At 45.8% G+C, this 23,545-nt stretch overlaps 1 protein-coding gene across 1 annotated transcript in view; it reads left to right on the top strand.

The window, feature by feature from the left end:
* The window catches only part of FAM120C (family with sequence similarity 120C), a gene marked incomplete at its 5' end in the record, with an annotated part of 1,286,378 nt that overhangs the window by 69,085 nt on the left and 1,193,748 nt on the right, over nt 1–23,545 (top strand). Inside the window, one exon of the mRNA XM_044079289.1 lies at nt 5,306–5,434. Within this exon, the coding sequence (XP_043935224.1) occupies nt 5,306–5,434 (129 nt within the window). The remainder of the gene's footprint in view (nt 1–5,305; nt 5,435–23,545) is intronic.

Here is a 23,545-nt window from a genome sequence, read left to right as displayed (position 1 = left end):
CTGGTGCCAGAGCCATGGCCTCAAGCTAAATGCCAAAAAGTGTATAGTCATCCCCTTTGGCAAAAACAAAGTGCCCACAAATTACCACATAGGTGGTAATCCATTAAGTACAGAAGAAGTAATTAGGGACCTGGGGACCCAAATTGATAGCAATCTCTCATGTGACAACCACGTGGTCAAAGTGGTTAGAAAATCATTTTATATAGCCCACGTAATCATTAAGGGATTCGCATCTAGATCAGGGGAGGTCATCGTGCCTCTTTACTCATCCCTCATCAGGTCCATAATTGAGTACAGTGCCCCTTTTGGGATGTACCTTACCAGACACCTGCAGCAACTGGAAAGACCCCAAAAGTACCTCACCAAGAGGCTCAAAGGGCTCAAACAGATGCCATGTGCTGCCCGGTTAAAGAAACTCCAGCTCTACTCAGTGGCATACCGCCTGCTCAGAGGCGATCTGTGCCTGACGTATAAAGCCATGTCCAACCCGGAATTAATGGACATGCTGCACCACAGAAAATCCAAATCCCATCGAGCTATGCGCTCAAGAGACTTGAACCTCAGCACTGAAATAAATAGGACATGCTGGAGGGACAGATTCATAACCCAGAGGCTCCCTTCACTCTGGAATAAAATCCCAGTCCAGGTTAGGCAGAGTCCCTCATTGACTCTCTTCAAGAGGAATCTTGATAAGTGGATGGGCGATCGTAGGTTTACCCCGGGTATCACTTCTGTGTCACTGTTAGACAGAGGCACAGTATACTAACCTCGAAAAAGGACATAGCAAAATAAATTTAAAATGGGTGGCGAAAGCCAAACAGATTCTGGCTAGGCTTATAAATGCCCTAGGGCAGATAGCTTAGTATGAACCTATAAGCCTCAAGCAGGGCAGCAGTGTCAGGGTCTGTCATTAGGAGACATGCACGGTTGAAGGAACAACCGCTCCCTGATCATGTCAAATCTAAATTACTTGATGCACCCTTGGATAAGCACTGCAGTAGAAGCAGAAAAGGTGCTTAAAAAGAAGGAAGACAAAGCAGAATATATGCAAACAATAAAATATTTCCTTTAGGTACAACCTCCTAGGTTCAGCAGGGATTTTCCCTCAAAACACTGGTCCTTTCCTGCACCTAGCAGACAGGGGCAAGGTAAGCCCCGCTGGGACAGACCACCCAGACTCCTATCCCTGGGACAGCAGAGAACCAAACAGTGGACCACTACCACTCCAAAGGCGGAGAGGTCTAATCCATCCCTGTATGGCAAAAACTCTCAATGACTCCCTCTTCCCCCTCTGCCCTCTTTTCACTCACCAAAAACTAGGAGGAAGGCTCTCCCTCTGCAAAGAAAAGTGTCTTTCTGTAACAAAGGACCAATGGGTCTTAAAGATAATTTTCCAGGGATAGAAATTCTCCTTCAACGAACTCCCAATTCCATGAGGGTACCCAGACTTACCTCTAAATCAGTGTCAGAGGCATTGAAACAAGTCCAAACTCTAATATCCCAAGGGGCAGTAGAACCTGTCCCCTCAGATCAAATAGGCAAAGGCTTTTATTTCAGACTATTCCTTCCAACAAAAGAGGGCACTTGACACCCCCATCCTGGATTTATCCATTCTGATCACCTTCCTGGTGGTCCCCAAATTCAAAATGCTAACCTTGCAGTAGCTGCTGCCTTTGCTGATAAAAAATGCCTGGTTAGTTACCCTGGATCTAAAAGATGCCTACCTCCATATCCCCGTAAGGGAATCCTGCAAGAAATTAATTAGCTTTAGAGCAGGCTCTCACAACACTTTCAGTTCTCTGTGGTACCCTTTGACTTATCTACTGCTCCCAGGGTTATTCACCAATTGTTTTGCCCCGGCCATAGCCTTTTGCAGACAGAAACATATAGAAATTTATCCTTGTCAAGGACCTCCTCTTTGTCAAGACCCTTCTAACCTCCTTAGGGTACACCATCAACGAGAAGAAATCAAAGCAAACACCCTTCAGGAAGAATTTTTTTCTTGGGAGCATGGCTGGGCACAGCATCCCAAATGGCCTTCCTATTCCCAGAAAAGTAGAGCTTCCTGCCTCTCTATTTTACCCAGCTGGCTTCCAGAAGCCACCTCAATGTGAGGAAGTTCCTGCAAGCCTTGGGCTACATGGCATCCTGCATCCTTCTAATTCCTCTGGCCAGGCTTCACATGAGAAAACTTCAGTGGTACCTAAAGAACCTTTGGTGTCAGCACTGTCAACCTGTAGGGACCTCTCTACCTCTGCTTCCCTGTATAAGGGCCGAGTTTCTCTGGTGGGCAGGGGCATGTGCCCAGAACAAGGGTCTTTCCTTCACCCTCTGCCCAACCAGGCAGACCATTACCACAGATGCCTCAGACATAGCTTGGGGTGCTCACCTAGAAGGCAGGTGCACCCAAGGTCTTTGGGATGCCCAGCACCTTCCCTTACACATCAACCAGAAGGAAATGATGGCAGTACAAAAGGCTCTGACATCCTTCAAATCCCATCTCAAGCCAGGGATTCTCTTTATCAAAACAGACAACACCACAGTAATGTGGTACATCAACAAACAGGGAGACGCCCAGTCTTACCATTTGCGCAGGCTAGCCATAAACCTCTGGCTGATAGCTGCTTGCATGGGACTACACCTGATACCTACCAGGGATCAACAACACCCTGACAGACTACTTACGCAGAAACTTACTGGACCCCCACAAATGGCAGCTCCATAGAAAAATGTTTTTACAAATCACTCGGGAGTGGGGGACTCCGGACGTGGATCTCTTTGGTTCGCATCTCAACCATCAGCTGAAAAAATTCTGTACCAGGGAATATCACCACCTAGTGTGGAAGGTGGATGCCTTGACCTTCCTTTGGAACACCCTCTTTGTGTGTGCATTCCCTCCTCTGCCTCTTATTCCCAAGGTATTGATCAAAATAAGGGAGGAGAGACCAAGGGCCATCCTCATTGCTCCAGATTGGCCCAGACAACATTGGTACCCCTTACTGCGCAGCCTGATCTTCCTGCCTCCCAGGCAGCTTCCCCTGATTTCAGACCTCTTGACCCATGTGGGGGGGATGCTGCACCCAGACCTGCAGACTCTCAAACTATCAGCATGGCTAATGTTCTAAAGGCAAACAAGGGGCCCCTGTTAAGCAAACAGGTCCTAGACAGTATCACACAGGCCAGAAGGCCCAGCACCAGAAAATCTTACGCAAGAAAATGGAAAAGATTCTGCTCCTGGAGCCAGTCCAGAGGGAGCAATACCTCACTACCTTCCACCCCTCTTGTCCTGGACTATCTAGCGGAGCTACTTAATAGTGGCCTGTCCTTCTCCTCTATTACAATCCATGCACCAGCCATTTCAGCTCATTTTGATGCAGAACAGCCCCTGTTCTCCCATCCTTTGATTAAACAATCCCCCAGAGGGGCTTCTAATATCAGACCTCCCAGAAGGGCTCTCACTCCAGCCTGGGACCTGAATTATGTTTTGGAAAAACTAACTTTATCACTCTTCAAACCTGCTGCTTCAGCAAAACTAAGATACCTCTCTTGGAAGACTGCTTTTCTCCTAGCTATCACCTCAGCCAGAAGTGTTTCAGAACTTCAGGCACTGATGGCCATTGAGCCCTTCATGATCTTTCATGCAGACAGGGTCTCCCTGAGGACTAATCTCTCCTTTATGCCCAAGGTGGTATCTAATATAACTCTCAACCAGGCCATACATCTACCCACCTTCTTTCCTAACCCTCAAAACAAGGGGGAAAGAATTTTGCACTCACTAGACGTGCACAGATAGCTCGGATACTACCTGGACCGTACTAAACCCTTCAGGAAAACAGACCAACTACTTGTCAGCTTTGCTCCAGGGGTAGAGGGGAAGCCTGTTTCCAAACAAACCATTTCCAAATGGGTGTCACACTGTATCCATTTCTGCTACAGTTTGCATGGGAACCCCCCCTCCCCCCCCCATGTCTATTCAAACCCATTCCACTAGTGCAGCCTCCACTTCCACAGCATTCCTCAGAGGAGTTCCCACCAGGGACATCCTGGAAGCTGCCACGTGGACTTCTGTCCATAACTTTACCAAGCATTACCACCTACCTCTATTTTCTAAGGCTAGGGCAGGGTTTACCTCTGCAGTTCTGCAGGGCATGCTGACCCATTCCTAGGTCTCTTACTAATCCTACCACCCCTGTCCTCAGCTTTGGAAATCCTCCCACAGGTGATGACTGCAACAGTGAAACACGAAGAACGTAGTCCGTTTGTGTACACTTGCCATAAATGTAGATGTTCGAGTGTATTCACTGTTGCAGTCCTGCTTTCCCACCCTCCTTCCCCCTTATATCTTCTTTCTTTAGGGAGACATAAGTTTCTAACGGTGGCTTTTAGCCACCAGGACCACCTTACCATATTTACTTGGGCCTCTGACAGGTTAGGGCAAGAAAAACTGATGTAATTACGTCAGCTGCCTTCCTTTATAGCACTGACGACCTAACGTCAGGCAGCAAGCGGCAGCAGCTGACTCAGAAAAACATTGACTCTGGTATTCAGGCCGGCCGAGGTCTATCACAGCAAGGCTAGCCCACAGGTGATGACTGCAGAAGTGAATACGCTCTACATCTACATTTATGGTAACTGTACACAACTGCCCTTTCTTTCCACCCGAAGGGTTTACTTCTGTAGAGTCGTACTAGTCACTGACTCACCAAAGTGGGTCCCCTCATATATTAGCTGTTATAGCAGTGTCATCCTCCCATTACACTGGGCTTAGATGGATCATGTTTCAAGCTTCATCTTTAAGGATCCTGTGAGATGAGCAGGTTTTTATACTTCTTTATCACTTAACAATGTAGACTTCAATTCTTCATTTTGTTCCTAGGTTTGTAAAAGGTGCTCACCCAGTGATTGGGATTATGTGATACACAGAGGTGCTAAGCTTTCTCTCTTAGTCAGTGCTTTGGATTTCCCTGCATATGCTATAGTCAGGCATACATACATAACCTTAAGCACAGAAGCTTGTAAGAACAAATGCAAAGTTCTAATTAGTGAAGAGGACAGATCTGGTAGTTGAATAACCAGACAAGGTCCCATCATAGATCAATTGATACTGTAAGAAAGGTATCTGTTATGTATTTTAAAATGTAAAACTGTAGTCTCACTCTAGAATTACTGATTTGGTTTGTTTTCATTTACTACTTTTTTACACTGGATTTGAAAATTTGGGTATGACTTTGAAGCTTGCTCAAATCTGTATTTCTGTATTAGTACTTGTTCATCTGTCTTCAGAATTATTTTTCTCTTCCTTCAGGTTCGTGCTCACCAATTGGTTCTACCTCCTTGTGATGTCGTAATCAAGGCTGTGTCTGAGTATGTGGGTAACATCAAGGATGTTAGTAATCTGGATGCCCTTGCAAAGGATGTTTTCAAGCATTCACAGGTAAATTGCAACTGCAGACAGTTGGGTTGGTACAAATACATTTTTGTCGTTTTACCTGTTTAACTGCCATTTACTTTGTCAGCTCATTTATATTCCTTTGTCCTGCCAAGAGCTGAATTCTGCTATGACCTGTGGAGTATCCCACCTATAAATTAGTAAATTAATTTCATTGAAATATCTCTTCCTATTACTGTCTAGCCACGAAGAGTGACAGCTGCTGGACACCTCTCATTTTTGGCAGGTGCAAGATTTTTGCATGACCCACTTTGCCTGTGTGGCAGCCGGCTGAGACACTTCCATAACAGGGCCCGCTGTGCTGGGGTGCAGATGCATGGCCTGATTATGGTGCATTCAGGCTGCTTGGCAAGCTGAAGTCTTATTATGGTACACAGTGAAACAGCCGTGTCCTCCAATCCTAGCTGAGCTGTTGCTGAGTGTGCATTTTAATCTTTTTCATGCTGGCTGCTGTATTGCCAAGTATCATTAATCGGACCTTGGATGCTGGAGCTGCATTCTGCTATGTATTTTTCAACATTGTAACAGTGGTTTAAACAGAAAATGATGTTGATTCCTGATTGTGCTGAAAATAAGGATTTACAGGATTTAATGCATTCTGCTGAACAGGTTGGAAAACATATTTTGCAATGTGGTTTTGATTCACTTGAGGCATCTTGCAGGGCTGCTGTCACTGGGTCGGTACTTAGAAGGCAAACTTGGCTTAAGGAGCAATCCTTGCCAGATCATGTTAACGCTAAATTACTGGATGCTTCCTTAAGTCAGGACCGCCTGTTTGGCAACAAGGCAGAAGAAGTTCTTACAAAGATGGAGGAAAAAGCTAAATCTATGCAAACTGTTAAAGATTTCTTACAAGTACAACCCCAAGATTTAGTAGGCATTGGCCCTCTAAGAATTGGTCCTTTCCTGCCTCTTCCAGGCCTTCTCAGTCCAAACCCAGATCCAGCAGAACGCCCATGCTTCAGTCCCAGGGTACGCACAGGACTAAGCAGTGGGGGGCCCCCAATTCCAAATCTGGGAGTAGTAAAACTCCCCCCTGTGGTAAACTTTTTCACTGATTTAACTTTAAAACTTCCAAGCACTTCTCAACTGACTGCCCCTTTGGGGGGAAAGATTGCTCTACATGCAAAATACTGAGAACTCATTACCCAGGACAAATGGGTTTTAAATATAGTTTCCCAAGGATACAGATTTCACTTTCACACATTACCAACCCCAAACGGTTGGCCAGATCTACCCCCAAATCAGTGGGCAGAGGCTCAAAAGCAAGTACTGTCTCTCAAGCATAAAGGCTATTCAAGCTGTACCAGAAGAGGAAAACGGACAAGGTTTCTACTCAAGACTTTTCCTGGTACCCAGAAAAAGACAACTCATAGTGTCCTATCCTGGACCTGTCTACCTTAAACATTTTTTTGGTGATTCCAAAATTCAAGATGCTAACTCTTCACCACTTGCTTCCTATGCTAGGCAGAGATGCCTGGTTGGAAACACTTTGGGATGTGCAGGTATTCTTCCTTTAAACAATCAGGGAATCTTGCAGAAGATACCTACGCTTCAAAGCAGGCTACATGCACTATCAGTTCTCTGCACTGCCCTTTGGCTTATCTACTGCGCCCAGGGTATTCACAAAATGCCTAGCTCTAGTCATTGCATTTTGCAGGCAAAGAAATATTCAAATATACCCATACCTGGACGATTGTCTAATTCAGGCAGAAAGCCAAGTCATACTTTTGAATCATCTGGCTTTTATACAAGGGGTGCTAACTTGTCTGGGGTACACCATAAACAAAAAGAAATCACACCTGGTACCCTGTCAACAAATTATATTCCTGGGAGCAAGTTTGAATACAACTTCCAAGGTGGCTTTCCTCACGCCAGAGAAACAAATTCATTTCACAACCTACTTCAAACTAGTGGCCACAAAAACCCTGCTGTAAGGCAACTGTTGCAGGCCTTGGGGTTCATGGCCTCCTGCATTCTTTTAATTCCATATGCAAGACTGCATATGAGGAAACTACAGTGGTATCTAAAAAGCCTATGGTGTAAACATTCTCAGGATCTAGAAGCAATGTTTCCTGTCATATCTTACCTACAGTTAGAGTTCCTTTAGTGGGCAGAGGCCTGCCACCAAAACAACGGTCTAACTTTCACTCTACCCCCCTGCCTCCAAAACCCTAACAACAGACGCATCAGACTATGCATGGGGGGCTCACCTGGCAGGGAAGTGCATTCAGGGCAAATGGAAGCCAAGTCAAATGCACCTGCATATCAAAAAGAAATGTTAGCTGTACAGAATGCTCTGACAGCCTTCAAGGACCACATTTTTCCAGGACAATTAATGGTAAAGATGGACAACACCACTGTTATGTGGTACATAAACAAGCAGGGGGGTACCCATTCTTGCCCCCCTGCAGACTAGTCATGGCTCTGTGGACCACAGCCTTGAGCTGCCAAGTGCATCTACAGGCTCAGTTCCTGCCAGGAAAACTAAATACACTGGCAGACAGACTAAACAGAAACCTCATGGACCCACACGAGTGGAAACTGGAACCAAAGACTTTCAACATGTTGACAAACAAATGGGGGAGTCCAGATATAGACCTGTTTGCCTCTCCCCAGAACTACCAATTGGACAAATTTTGCACAAGGTCTCCCCACAAACAAGCTTGGAAAGTGGATGCTCTGTCCTTCAGCTGGAAAAAACTATCAGTTTATGCCTTTCCTCCTTTGCCTCTCCTTTCCAAAGTACTACTAAAGATCAAGCAGGACGAACCAATGGCGATATTGATTGCACCAGACTGGTAACGCCAACACTGGTGTACCCCCTCTTGTGCAGTGTGTCACTGTTGGCTCCATGGTACCTGCCTCAGACCCCCACCCTGTTGTCTCAGCAGGCGAACCAGATTCTGCACCCTCAGCTTCAAACCCTGAACCTAGCAGCCTGGCTAATTACCTAACCTCTCCTTTACCATCCCTCAGTAAACAAGTGATGGTTGTCATTTTAGAGGCAAGGAGGGCTAGTGCTAGAAAATCTTATGCTGAAAAATGGAAAAGATTCTGTGCCTGGAACCAATCTCAAAGGATGAGCAAAGCAGCGCCCAACTTACCTCAGATTCTTCAATATTAAAGTGAGATGCTTCACAAGGGCCTTTCTTTTTCCTCCATCAAAATTCACGCTTCAGCCATTTCAGCTCATTATAACACAGAACCTCCCCTCTTCTCTCATCCACTGCTGAAGCAGTTCCTCAGAGGGGCCAAACATTTAAGACCACCCAGAAGACGCCTAACTCCAGCCTGGGACCTTAACTTTGCATTGGAGAAACTCGTACTTCCTCCTTTCGAGCCAGCTGCTAGTGCAGATTTAAAATTCCTTTCTTGGAAAACAGCTTTCCTTTTAGCAATCACTTCAGCAAGAAGGGAATCTGAATTGCAGGCCCTTATAGCAGTAGAGCCTTTCATCATCTTTCATGCAGACAGGGTGTCCCTCAGAACCAATCCCTCCTTCATGCCCAAGGTGGTATCCAGTGTGGCTCTTAATCACTCCATTCATTTGCCAACCTTCTTTCCTAACCCACAGAACAAAGGGGAACGGATACTGCATTCCTTAGATATGCACAGATAACTTAAATTTTACTTGGATAGGACTAAACCTCAAAGGAAATCTGAACAACTGGTGGCATTTGCTGTAGGGGCAGAGGGGAAGGCTATTTCAAAGCAAACCATTTCTAAATTGATAGGCCATTGCATTCATTTCTGTGATGAGCACCATGGAAAACCTATCCCATAGGGGATCAGACCCCATTCAACCAGGGCTGCATCTACCTCTACAGCCTTTCTCAGAGGTGTCCCTACCAGGGACATCCTAAAAGCTGCTATCTGGAGTTCTGTACATACTTTCACCAAGCATTACCATCTGCCAATTTTCTCTAAATCCAGATCTGGCTTTGCCACTGCAGTCTTGCAGGGCCTTATAGCTGGTCCTAATGCTATCTAAATTCCTCCTCCCATCCTTAGCTTTGGGAGTCTACCCAAATGTGATGACTGCAACAGTGAAACACGAATAACATAGTACAGTTGTGTGCACTTACCATAAATGTAGATGTTCGAGTGTATTCACTGTTGCAGTCCTGGTTACCCTCCCTTCAGCCCCCTGACTAAGGGGGCACTTGACATCTGGGGCAAGAAAAAACTGATGTAATGGCATCAGCTGCATGTTTTATCCCCCTGACTACCTGACGTCACGGAAGAAGAGACAGCAACCGACGCAGGACCCAAGACTTTGTTAATCAGGCCAACTGAGGGCTACTGCAAGCAGATAACCCAAATGTGATGACTGCAACAGTGAATACACTTGAACATCTACATTTATGATAAGTGTACACAACTGTACTTTCCGCCTGCTCTTGCGTTTAGCCAAGTGGAATCACCATAAGTTACCCCACAGAGTGGACCTTCTTACAACACAAAGGAACTCTAATCCATCCCCACTTGCCTATCCTTCATCTGATATTGTGGGCGATAAGGTCTTAATTTTTTTCAGACACCTTTTTTCAGAGGACATGTTCAGGGTTCTGCAGGAGGCAAGGAAACCCAATACTAGAAAATCTTATCCAAATGAAAGAGATTTTCAGTTTGGCGTCTTTCCAGAAACCAGAACACAGTGACAGTGGAAGTCCCTCTGGTTCTGTCATACCTGTGTGAATTACTAGAGGCTGGCTTAACTTACTCTTCAGTCAAAGAGCACTTGTTATCTGTTTCTGCCGTTCTGCCTCTATTTCCACGTTTAACTTCTAGATTTGAGGCTAAACAATTCTTAAAAGGTGTCCTTCACATAAGACCCCCAGGAAACCCTTTGCACCCCCGTGGGATCTTTACTTTATATTAGAGAAGCTGACACTTTCTCCTTTTGAGCCAGTAACTTCTGCTTTTTTGAAATTTTGCTCCTGGAAAACTATTTTGCTGCTTGCTCTAACCTGAGAGAGAAGGGTTTCTGAACTATTGGACCAAATGCCTTCCTGTCCTTTCTTGGTGTTCCACAGAGCCAGAGTGTCTTTCCATACCAACCCTACCTCTATGCCTAAAGTGGTAAATGAGTTATCCCTGAACAAGTCTGTCCATTTACTAACCTTTTCCCCCACTCCACAGAACTCTGCGGAGTTGATTGGATGTGCGCAGACAGCTTGGATTTTGTCTTGACAAACCAAAGGATATCAGGAAATCAGACCAGTTATTTGTCTCATTCCACCCTAGAGCTTTAGGTCTCCCTGGCTCTAAACACTATTTCCATCTGGATCTCTAAAGCCATTTTCTACTGCTATGAGCACCATGGAAAGAGCCTCCCTTCTCCTGTTAAGGCACACTCTACCAGGGCTGTTGCTTCCTCTGGCACATTCTTCAAAGGAATGGACACTAACTGCATTCTGGAAGCAGCCACCTGGTTTTCAGTCCACATGTTCACCAAATATTATAAACTGGACTACATTTCCAAATCTAGGGCAGGGTTTGCAAAGTCTGTTCTCCATTGCTTCAGGGAGTGCCCCACTGCCCTGACCACCATCCTTTCCTCATGAGCTTTGGTATTCTCCCTCATGTTAAGAATACTGCAACAGAGAAATAGAAATACATAGCTTAGTTCTGTAAAATGTTACCATAACAATAGATGATCTTCTCTTCTCTGTTGCAGTATTTCACCCCTTCCTCCTTAACTTTGTCCTGCCTTGGATGTACTTAGCCTACATACTTCCCTTAGGCTGTCCTCCTGGGGCACTCAGTTCTGAGGATGGTGCATGCATATGTCCCTTTTAAGGCCGACGTCAAACAGCAGTCTATGTGTGATGTACCATGCCCCCTAGTAGTAAAAGTATTTTGTATACTGGCCAACGTTGGGTTGTTGCGGCAGGCAACTCCCTCATTTTACACACCTAATCTTTCTTTGATCTTAATATTTAATAGTTATTCTTCGATAATATTAGACAACAATATAGGTGCATTGTATTTTCTAACCCTTAATGTTAAATACTGGCTATATCTGTGTGCTGTGCTTCCAACGCTAGATACTTAAGAGTTAAGTCTTAGGTCTTTTCTTATCATGCAAGTGTGTATTTTTTTCTACTTCGAGATGGACAAGGAAAAAAGGTTCAGAAAGGGACAAAAGTATGGCCACAAAATTACCCCCAAGATAGCAGTGTATTTGTGGAGTACCTTGAGGTGGAACATCTTTTTATGGAATGTTACATTTTAAAGGCTTTGGGCTTCATGCCCTTTTGGACAGAAGAAGTAAATTAATTATCAAGGGGCTGTTAACCTCCTGATCCTGAGGCTTGTAAGTCCAGGAAGGCTGTGAAAAGGAGAAAGATATTGAAAATCACAGAGTCATGGAAGGTGAGGCCTATAAGACAATGGATGATGATTCAGAACTATCTTCAGCTCAGAAGTTCCCTAGAACTGAATTGGCATTAGCTTCAATGCCAATGCATTCTTTGGCTTTAACCCCATCCTTGTCTGAGTCAGTTATCACCACTGACAAATCTAAGAGATTTCTGGGTAGGACTTCTGAGTGTGAACTATCTTGCATACCCTTGAATATTCAGAGTTGGGTGCCCTCCCATTCCTCCCCGCCTAGAGAGTGGATAATGCTGGCCCTGCATGTCACATTTTAGATGTTCTTCGTGTTTCACTGTTGCAGTCATAACTGTAGGGTGCTCCTGCCGGCAGGCAGCCCGAGGTCGGCCAGAATCCCAAAGTCTGGGTCCGGCGTCGGCTGTATAAGCCAGTATCCTGACGTCATTACGCCTTGGTACATAGCCCTCAGCCGACGCCATCTTCTCCAGTCTTTCTTGCCGTGCGGTGGAAAGCAGCTCGCAAAACGTTGGTTGGCGATTTTCGAACAGCGTATTTGGTTGTTGTCGGTCCGAAGTTCTTACTTCTCTTCTCAAAGCTAAGTACCCCGTTGGGGAATCTTTTCCTTGATGTTCTTCATCTCACATTGCTGCAGTCCTTACACTTGGGTAGTCCGCTGTCCTCGGTCAGCCCGAATATCAAAGTATAAGGCTGACGTCGGTCAAGGCGCATTAGACTGACATCAGGACGTCAGGGTACAAATGCGCATGACCGACGTCATATCCTCAGTCTTTTTTGCCGCATGGTCCGATGCAGAAGCAGCGTTGCAAGTGCCGGTTGGCGTTCTGAAATTTTTCAATTGGAGTTTCAGACCGAGTCAAAGTTGGCTAAGTACCCGTTAGAATATTTTAGTTTTTTCTTGCCTCAGTGGTTTACCGGATGTCAGAAAAAGTGAATAACTGTATTTCTTGTGGGAAACAGATACCGCATAGAGATTATCATACTTTGCGTATTCCTTGTTTAGGGCCTGAGCACGACGTTGTGGGATGTCGCTTTTGTGCTAGATTCAATAAGCGCACTATTAAGAGAAGGTTAGATTGTGCCAGGTTAGTCTTCGGGAAGCGGTGCAATTATAATATGCCGTCGGATGCTCCGACGCCCGCTTCTTCGAAGAAGCGCAAGGACAAAGCAGCTAAGCCTAGGCAAGAAGAACCGTCCGTACCGGATGCCGGTTCTTTAGAGGTGTCGGTGGAGCCGGGGGTTCCGCCGGAGGTTTCTCTGGAGTCCCAGGGGGAGACTTTGTTATTGCAGGATGTGGCCTCTCAGGAGGCAGGTCAGGCTGAAGGGGCTTCTCAGGTTACTGTACTCCCTTCCCTTCCTAGGGTGGTTAGGCCCTCTCCTTCTGTTTCCAAGGCTTCTCCCAGAGGCAGGCCAGGTTTAGCTTCAGTTGGTGTCACACCTAGTTCTTCAGGTTCTGTGCCCAAGAAGCATATGCTTAAAATGGCAGAAGATTTGATTACTTTGATTAGGGGTTCTTTGCCCCCTCCTGATAAGAGACCTAGGGTGGAACCTGAGTTGGGGAGTTTTGAGCAGGCTTCAGATGTTTCAGAGTCTTGACTGAAGACTTGCAGGAGTATTCTCCTTATTCTGATTCTGATGTGGATGATTCTACTCCTTCTGCTTCTCCTCCTGAAGATTTTTCTTTTTCAGAGACTCTTCATTCCATGAGGGAGCATTTTAAGTGGGAAGGTCAGGACTTCTCTGATTCCAGGAAAAGGCTTAGAGAATTTTTGTTTTTACCCCAGCATAGGCCTTTGGCTATACCTCCTGTTCTGGATGTTGTGGAAGATGTGTTTGCAGTGGCTTCTCTTAATCCTGATTCTTTGCCTCCTGCTCCTGTTAAGCCGGATAGGTATTACAGGGTGCCTGAAGCTCATAAGTATCTTTTTAAGAGTCCTAGGGCGGACCCAGAAACTGTTAGTCAGGGGCCTAAGGGTGTTTAGGGTTCTGTTGTTAAAAATCCGTTCCTCCAGATAAAGAGGCCAGGGCTTTGGATAGATGGGGAAAGAAAGTCTATACTTCTTCCACCCTAGCTATGAGGGCTTTGAATTGCCAGTTTCACATGTTGAAATACCAAAATTATCTACTTTCTCAATTGAAGTCTAAGGTAGATGCTCTGGCGGAAGGTATTGAGTGTAAAGAGTTACAAGATTTAGTACATGTTTCTGAACAGGTGGGTAAGCATTCTTTGCAATGTGGTTTTGATGCTGTACAGGCCTCGTCTAGGGTGGCTGCCACTGGGTCAGTTCTTCGCAGGCACGCCTGGCTGAGGGATCAGAATTTGTCTGACCATGTTAAGACAAGGATTTTAGATGCTCCTTTACAATCTGATGTGTTGTTTGGTTCACCTGTTGAGGCAGTCTTAAAGAAAATGGAAGACAAGGCTAAGTCTATGCAGACTGTTAAAGATTTTTGCAGGTTCAGCCTCCAAGTTTAGTAGAAATTGGCCTACCAAGGGGTGGACGATCCTTCTTATGTTTCCCAGTCTAGGGGTAGATCTAGGGGGGGTAGGGGCGGGGCTCAGGGCTCTTTCGGGCCTAGAACGGGGAGTTCACCTGCACAGTCTTCGGGTGAGGGCAGGGGTCAGTCCTTTCGTAAACAGACCCAATGACCTACCTTTTCAGCTGCCAGAGCCTTCTCGTCTGGCAGCACCTTTGGGAGGAAGGTTGGCACTTTTCAAGGAAAATTGGAGTTTAATTACCCAGGACAGATGGGTATTGGATATCATACACCAAGGTTACAGGTTTTATTTCCATACCTTGCCTACTTTCAAAGGCATGCCAGACGTTCCTCCTCAGCAAAGAATACAGGCTCACAAACAAATTTCTCTGTTACTTCAAATAGGGGCCATACAGCCGGTCCCTATGCCAGAAGTGGGCCTAGGATTTTATTCTCGCCTGTTCCTAGTACCAAAGAAGGGGAACACGTGGAGACCAATTTTGGATTTATCTATCCTCAACACTTATCTGGACATTCCCAAGTTCAAAATGTTGACGTTACAACAGCTTTTACCTCTGCTGGGCAAAGATCATTGGATGGTAACTTTGGATCTCAAGGAGGCTTACCTTCATGTTCCTATCAGACTAAGTTGCAGAAAGTATCTGCGTTTTCGGGCTGGGACTTCTCATTATCAGTTCTCTGCATTGCCCTTTGGCTTATCTACTGCGCCCAGAGTGTTCACAAAAGTTCTGGCTCCAGTGATAGCTTTCTTCAGGCTAAAAGGAATACAAATCTATCCTTATTTGGACGATTGCCTGATTCTGGCTCAAGGAAGGGACGAGCTTCTTCATCATTTGGAATATGTGATAGCAGTGCTAAGATGCCTGGGGTATTCTGTGAACGAAATAAAGTCCAGTCTAGTACCCTCTCAGGACATGTGCTTTCTGGGTGTAAGACTGAATACAGCATCCCAGATGGCCTTTTTGACCCCGGACAAGCAAAAGAATCTTTCCCTTTACTTTCATCAATTGTCTCATCAGTCCAGGCTGACTGCAAGGACAGTCCTTCAAGCCTTGGGGTTCATGGCATCTTGTATTCTGGTGCTTCCCAATGCCAAACTGCATATGAGGAAGCTACAATGGTATCTCAAAACGTATGGACACAGCACTGCCAGGATCTGGACACTGTCATTCAAATAATACCTTGCATTCAAAAGGAATTTTTGTGGTGGGCTCAGGAATGTCACCTAAACAAGGGACTCTCTGTGACCCGGCCAGAGGCGAGTCAGATTCTAACGACAGATGCCTCAGACAAAGCTTGGGGAGCTCATCTAAATGGAAAGTGGATACAAGACAAGTGGCCTGCCAGACTACAACATCTACATATCAACTTGAAGGAGATGTTAGCAGTCCAGTTTGCATTAATAGCTTTCAAGGATTTACTTCTTCCAGGGCAGGTGTTGATTCTAACAGACAACACAACTGTCATTTGGTACATCAACAAGCAAGGGGGAACACATTCTTATCCTCTATGCAGGCAAGCAATGATTTTGTGGGAGACTGCTCTCAGTTTACGGCTACATCTTCAGGCAAGGTTTCTGCCGGAGGCACAGAACTCCTTAGCAGATGTGTTGAGCAGAAGAATTATGGATCCCCACAGTGGAAATTGGATCCTCATGTATTTCAGAAATTGACAGTGTCATGGGGAACTCCAGACATAGATCTGTTCGCTTCTCCACTAAACCACCAGCTGCCAAAGTTTTGCACGAAAAGGTTTCATCCCACAGCTTGGAAAGTGGATGCTCTTTCTTTCAATTGGAGCAATCTTCATGTGTATGCCTTTCCACCTCTGCCTCTCCTCCCAAAGGTACTTCTAAAGGTCAGACAGGACAAGCCAAGGATGATTTTAATGGCTCCAGATTGGCCTCGACAGCACTGGTACCCATTACTGAGAAGTCTGGTACGGGAGCCTCCATGGCCTTTGCCTTCGATTCCACACCTATTGTCTCAGGAGGACAGTCATTTACTCAATGTCAAGCTTCACTCTCTTCACCTAACAGCCTGGCATATTCTGTTTTGAACCATAGAAGGTCTCAACTTTCACAGCAAGTTTTGAATGTTATTTTGGAAGCTAGAAGGCCTAGTACAAGGAAAGTGTACGCAGATAAATGGAAGAGATTTTTATTTTGGAGTGCAGCAAAGGATTTTGATGTTTCTGAGCCTAATTTAAGTATGGCTCTTCAATATCTTACTGAGTTACTGGACAAAGGTTTGTCCTTCTCTTCTATTAAGGTTCATGCTGCAGCAATTTCGGCTCACTATGATTGTGACCCACCATTGTTTTCTCATCCTTTGTTCAAGCAATTTCTTAGAGGGGCAAAGAATATAAGACCCCACGTAGAGCTCCTACTCCTGCTTGGGATCTCAATTTTGTGTTGGAGAAACTCACTCTACAACCTTTTGAGCCTGCAGCTACTACTGAGTTGAAATATTTATCATGGAAGACTACTTTTTTGTTGGCCATTACCTCTGCAAGAAGGGTTTCTGAATTGCAGGCCCTTATGGCGGTTGAGCCTTTCTTAATTTTCCATAAGGATAGGGTATCTTTGCGTACTAATCCTTCCTTTATGCCTAAAGTGGTTTCTAGTGTGGCTTTAAACCAAACTATTCATTTGCCTACTTTTTATGCAAATCCCCAAAATAAAGGGGAAAAGATTTTGCACACTTTAGATGTACACAGGCAGCTGCGATATTATTTGAGCAGAACTAAAGGGTTCAGGCAGTCTCAGCAGTTATTTGTTTCTTTTGCTTTGAGTTCTCCGGGCAAGCCTGTGTCAAAACAAACTATTTCTAAGTGGATTGGGTTTTGCATTGCTTTCTGTTATTCCATTCATGGCAAGGAGATTCCAGCTGGGATTAGGCCTCATTCCACTAGGGCTACTGCCACTTCGACAGCTTTTTTAAGGGGGGTGGCAACTAAAGATATTTTGGAGGCAGCTACTTGGAGTTCAGTGCATACTTTCTCTAAGCATTATCACCTTCCACTTTACTCTAAATCTAGGGCTGGTTTTGCCACTGCTATTTTACAGGGCATTTTGGCAGCTCCTGCTTCTTTATAGTTTTGCCATCCTCCCTTACCTCTGCTTTGGGATTCTACCCAAGTGTAAGGACTGCAGCAATGTGAGATGAAGAACATAGTACAGTTTTGTACCTACCATAAATGTAGATGTTCAAGATCCACATTGCTGCAGTCCAATTTACCCTCCCTCCTTCCCTCTGTAGTTAGAGGCGGTTGTGTGGGTTGGGTTGTATATATTGTGTATATTGTATATATGGTACATATTATTAGTGCAAGGGTGGTTGGTTGGTTGTTTGCTGTCTTTTGGTTTTGACCTTTCTTTTAGGGTCTTCTGACATCTGGGGCAAGAAAAGACTGAGGATATGACGTCGGTCATGCGCATTTGTACCCTGACGTCCTGATGTCAGTCTAATGCGCCTTGACCGACGTCAGCCTTATACTTTGATATTCGGGCCGACCGAGGACAGCGGACTACCCAAGTGTAAGGACTGCAGCAATGTGGATCTTCGAACATCTACATTTATGGTAGGTACAAAACTGTACTTTCCTCCGATGTCAGAAAAAGTTAATAATTGTATAGCGTGTGGGAAACAAATACCTCATAAAGATTTCCACTCTTACTGTCTACCTTGCTTAGGCCCTGACCACTACGTTTCTTGTTGTCGGTTCTGTGCCAGGTTCAACTCTCGTACTATCAAGCGCAGGTACGATTGGGCTTTAAATTATTTTGGCAGACGCTTCAATTATAGAATGTCGTCGGACACTACCGGAGTTCAAAAGAAGCGCAAAGACAAAGACAGGCCTCCGAGGTCCAAACAGGACTTGTTGCAGCTGGAGCCAGCGTCCGGTTCGGCTGTCGTCAGTGAGGCGCTTTTGCAGCCCCTGTCGTCCGCCACTTCTGAACCGATGGCCGATACGGACTCCCATGGGGAGCCATCAAGGCCCACTATTTTAACTGCGGCAGGACCTTCGGACGTCGCTCCTTCAGATGGGTCCGGAACCGCTGTGCAGGTACCGGCTTCTGAGGGGGTTTTCAGGCCTACTCACATCACTATTTCAAAGGCAAAGGCAAAGACAAATCCAGCTCAAGCTGCTTCTGAATCCACTCCCAAGACACAAAAACAATTATTGAGGATGGCTGAAGATTTGCTTACAATGATTAGGGGTTCTCACCCCCCTCCTGAGAAAAGGCCTTGACAGGATGTTACTCTGGATTCCTCTGACCAGGCTTCTGTATCTTCTGTTTCTTCCTCTGATCAGGACTATTCCTTTCCCCCTTATGAGGATTCGGATGCTGAGGATTCTTTGCCCTCGGCCTCTCCGCCTGAGGATTTTTCTTTTGGGGAAACCTTGCATGAGATGAGGGAACATTTTCATTGGGAAGGACAGGAATATTCTGCTTCCAAAAAGAGGCTTAGAGAATTTCTTCTTCTTCCTCAGCATAGGCCTTTAGCTATCCCTCCTGTCTTGGACATTGTAGATGATGCTTTTTCTGGGGCTAATTTGAATCCTGATTCCATGCCTCCTGCTCCTTCTAAGCCTGATAGATTTTATAGGGTTCCTGACTCTCATTTATTTTTATTTAAATCCCTTCTGCAGATCCTGAAACTATTTCTCAGGGCTCTAAGGCTGCTAAGGTTGCTACTTCTAAAAATCCTATTCCCTCTGAGAAGGATTCTCGTGCTTTAGACAGGTGGGGAAAAAAGGTATATACTTCTGCTACCCTGTCTGTAAGGGCTTTAAATTGCCACTTTCATATGTTTAAATATCAGCAATTTCTTTTGTCTGTTTTAAAGCAAAAGCTTGCTTCCCTTCCTGCTTGTGCAGAGGATAAGGAACTTCAGGATGTTTTGCATGCTACTGAACAGGTTAACAAGCATAGCTTACATTGTGGTTTTGATGCTTTGGATGCTTCTTGCAGGGCTGCTGCCTCTGGTACTGTGATTAGGAGACATGCCTGGCTTCGTGAACAAAGTTTACCTGAACAGGTTAAGGCTAAGTTATTAGATGCCCCTGTTCAACAAGATGTTCTTTTTGGTTCTAAGGCTGAGGAGGTTATTAAAAAGATGGAAGAAAAGGCAAAGTCCATGCAGACTGTAAAAGATTTCTTGCAAGTTCAGCCTCCTAGATTTTCCAGGAATTGGCCCTCTAAAAATTGGTCCTTTCCCACATCTGACAGGCCTCAAAGGGGAAGATATAGACGCTCCAGAGGTCGTGGTCAAGGCCAGACCTCTTACAGATCTAGACAATGGACTGCTTCTTCACCTAGAAGGGGAGAAGACAGATCCCAATCTCAAAGAAAGCAAACTCAATGACTCTCTCGGTTGGGCCTCAGGACCCCTTTACCTGGACGCCCCTCTCGGAGGAAAACTGTTTCTTTTTTACAGAAATTGGACTCATATTACCAAGGACAGATGGGTATTGGACGTGATTTTAAAAGGTTACAAGTTCCACATTCACACTTTGCCAAGGACTCACGGTTGGCCAGATCTGCCAAAACTTCAATGGTCAGAGGCCTTAACTCAAGTGGATGCTCTTCTGGCCATGAGAGCCATAGAGCCTGTTCCACTCTCGGAAATGGGAAAAGGGTTTTATTCAAGGCTGTTTCTGGTTCCCAGAAAACAAAACTCATGGAGACCTATTCTGGACCTTTCTGTGTTAAACACCTTTTTGGAAATTCCAAAGTTCAAGATGCTTACTCTGCAACAGCTAATTCCAATGCTCTCTCAGGGCGCCTGGATGGTGACATTGGACTTAAAGGAAGCCTATTTGCATATCCCTATCAGACAAGAACGCAGGAAATTCCTCAGGTTCAAGGCAGGTTCGAGGCACTTTCAATTCTCTGTTCTGCCCTTTGGTTTATCTACTGCACCCAGAGTCTTCACCAAGTGCCTGGCACCAGTAGTGGCTTACTGCAGACTTCAGGGGATCCAGATTTACCCCTATTTGGACGACTGCCTTATTCAGGCAGACAGCAAAGATCTTCTGCTTCAACATCTGGACTTTGTTCAACGTCTTCTCCTACTACTGGGATTCTCAGTGAACATAAAAAGTCACATTTGATCCCTTCTCAACAAATGGTATTCTTGGGAGCCCTCTTAAATACAACCTTACAAAGGGCCTACCTCACTCCAGAAAAACAAACTCAGCTGGCTTCTACTTTCAACACCTTGGCAACTCTATCTCAGCTCACTGCAAGGAAATTCCTGCAGGCTCTGGGCTACATGGCTTCCTGCATTCTGTTGATTCCAAAGCAAGGCTTCACATGAGAAAGCTTCAATGGTATCTGAAAAGTGTATGGTCACAGCATTACCACGATCTGGATATTCTGATTCCTCTGATCCCCTGCCTCCAGAAGGAGTTCCTCTGGTGGTCCAGGGCATGCACTTTAAACGAAGGAAAACCTTTTGTCTCCCTCAACCTACTCAAATCCTAACCACGGACGCCTCGGATTATGCTTGGGGAGCACACTTTCTAGACAATTGCCAGCAGGGAACCTGGACAAAGGACCATCTTCACTGGCACATCAATCTGAAGGAAATGTTGGCAGTTCAAAATGCCCTTTTAGCCTTCAAAAACCTTTTACAACCAGGGCCTCTGCTAATTCGCACAGACAACACCACGGTCATGTGGTACATCAACAAGCAGGGGGGTTCTCAATGCATCTCCAGGCTCAATTCATTCCAGGGAAACAGAATCTCTTAGCAGACAGCCTGAGCAGAAACATTTCAGATCCTCACGAATGGATGCTAGACACCAACTTGTTCAACAGGATTACTGCAGTTTGGGGATGTCCCCAGATAGATCTGTTTGCATCCCATCTCAATCATCAGCTGCCTCGCTTTTGCACCAGGTCCTTCCACAAAACAGCATGGAGAGTGGATGCCCTGTCCGTCAGCTGGAGAAGCCTTTCAGCATATGCCTTCCCTCCTCTTCCTCTACTGCCTCGGGTACTACTGAAGATAAAACAGGACAAGCCCAAGTTCCTCATCTTGATTGCTCCAAATTGGCCTCGACAGTTTTGGTATCCAACCTTAAAGCTCCTCTTCTCGGGGCCTCCTTGGATTCTTCCACTGAACCCTTCGCTTCTGTCCCAGCATCAGGGTCAGTTACTACATTCCAATCTCAAGACCCTTTGCCTGGCAGCTTGGCTCTTCAAAGGAATTTGATTTCCTCTAGTCTTCCCAAACAAGTTTTGGATGTTCTTTTGGAAGCTAGACGGCCTAGCACTAGGAAATCCTATGCCTCTAAATGGAAGAGGTTTTCTATTTGGATGCAGGACCGAGGCTCTGATCCTCAGGTTCCTGATCTCTCCTCTATTTTGCTTTACCTTTCGGAACTTTTATCTAAAGGACTTTCCTTTTCTTCCATTAAGATTCATGCTTCTGCTATCTCTGCGCATTTCAGTTCTGATCCTCCTGATGTTATGTGATCCTATCTCGCCTACATTCTGACTGATGGGTTCGGAGCCGATCCCTCGGCTCCGACTCGGCACTCTTATGCCAAAGAGCGAAGTCTCTTACTGGCTGAGCTTACCATATCCCAGGATGCACCACTACCAGTCCCCCAGATCTCGTTTGCCGCTAACAAGTGAAGACGTGGTCTCGAGCTGGCTGAGTTAAGTAGTGATTATTTCACTAGTTTTTCTGTCAGGATTTTCTTCATTCTCAACAAAAAGCTGTTTTAACAGCTATTCTTGTGTTTAGAGTGCGTTTGACAAAAATTCACTTGGTGAATTCTTGTGTTGTGAGTGTGGACTAGGAGTACCTCTTGTCTGGAAAGGCCTTTCCCGGTCTTTTTATTTGTAGGTGACTTCTGTTCTGTTTCGGATCATTTATATTTCTCTTCTTTAAAGAAGAACTAGCAGAGAGAAATTATTCCAATTTACAGAGTTTGTGCTGTGTTTTGACTACAGAGTATTGCGAGTGATAACTGTAAGCCTATTCTAGGTGTGTCACCAGTGTTTCTTCCAGTTAGTTTTCTGAAATTTTCTATAATGTCTCAGAATCCTAGGCCTTCGGGCTTTAAGAAATGTGTAAAATGTAGCTTCAAAATGTCCATCACGGACGATCACTCGCTCTGTGTGTATTGCTTAGGGGCAAAACATTTACAGGAATCATGTAGTGTATGTCACGCTTTTTCCTCAAGGGTCCTCCAGGAGAGGAAAAATAAATTAATTCTTAAGGGATTAATTAAACCTTCTTTCGAAGAAGCTTTGGCATCCTCTCCTTCTCCGGCCAAAAAGAAAAGGGCGTCGGCTCCGACCAGTCCGTCGGATCCGATCGCTAAGAAACAAAGGCAGGCCTCTCCTTCGGCTCCAAGGACTTCGGAGCCGAGGTCGGAACGGTCTGCCTCGATGCCACCAGTATCGACTCCTCTGGCTTCAGAGCCGATAGCTGGGGCATCGAGAGGCGGGTCACCTTCGTCGGCTCCACTGCTCTCGGAGCCGACAAAGGTTGCCCGCTCAGACACTTCCTCCTCGGCGCCGAAGTCCACCTCGGCACCGATGGAATCTGGTGTGTGTATTCCTTCGGCGCCGATAGTTGTCGAGTCTCCTCGGAGCCGGTCCCCTAGTCCTTTGGGGCCGTTGGAGAGGCCATCTCGAACCCGTTCTGTTTCCTCTCGGTCTTCGAGGATGTCAGATTCTGATATAGACAGGGTGCTCCAAAGACTGTTCCAGTCCCCAGTCTTCCAAAAATTTGTTTCTGTTCCGACCCAGTTGGCTTGAGCCGATGACCTTGGCCCACCCCATTGCCATTCCTCCTCCGACTGCTTCGGCTCCGTCGGAGCAGGTGCTGTTGGAGCGGTGGAGATATCAGGGTCGGCTCCGACCCTTACTCAACCCGGCCTTCGGGTCCGAGTTTGTACGGACTTCTTCGGCTGGACCCGGGGTGATGTTTGGGCCTATGCTTTCGGTTCGAGCCTCCCCTCGGTGCTTGCTGCGGGACTTCCGTTGGCTATCACGGCTCTGGGGACCGGACACTCCCAGGATTCTGGGGTCCGGCTTTCAGAGCCATGAGGAGTGCCTTGGCCAAGTCCTCTTGACCATCTCTCCGGCTTTACCGGCACCTTCCTGGGCGTGGAGACTGGGTCTTTGGCAGTTCCCTGTCCATAGTCAGTGGAGCCCGGGGCCTGAGGTTACCCCAGTGGGGTTCCCCTCCTCCTGAGGGTTCTTCGGAG

This window comes from Protopterus annectens, chromosome 8.part0, assembly GCF_019279795.1.
Source record: "Protopterus annectens isolate FY-2018-M chromosome 8.part0, PAN1.0, whole genome shotgun sequence".
Lineage (NCBI taxonomy): Eukaryota > Metazoa > Chordata > Ceratodontiformes > Protopteridae > Protopterus > Protopterus annectens.
The sequence above is the reverse complement of the archived record's forward strand: the minus strand, read 5'-3'. Positions and strand labels throughout refer to the sequence as shown.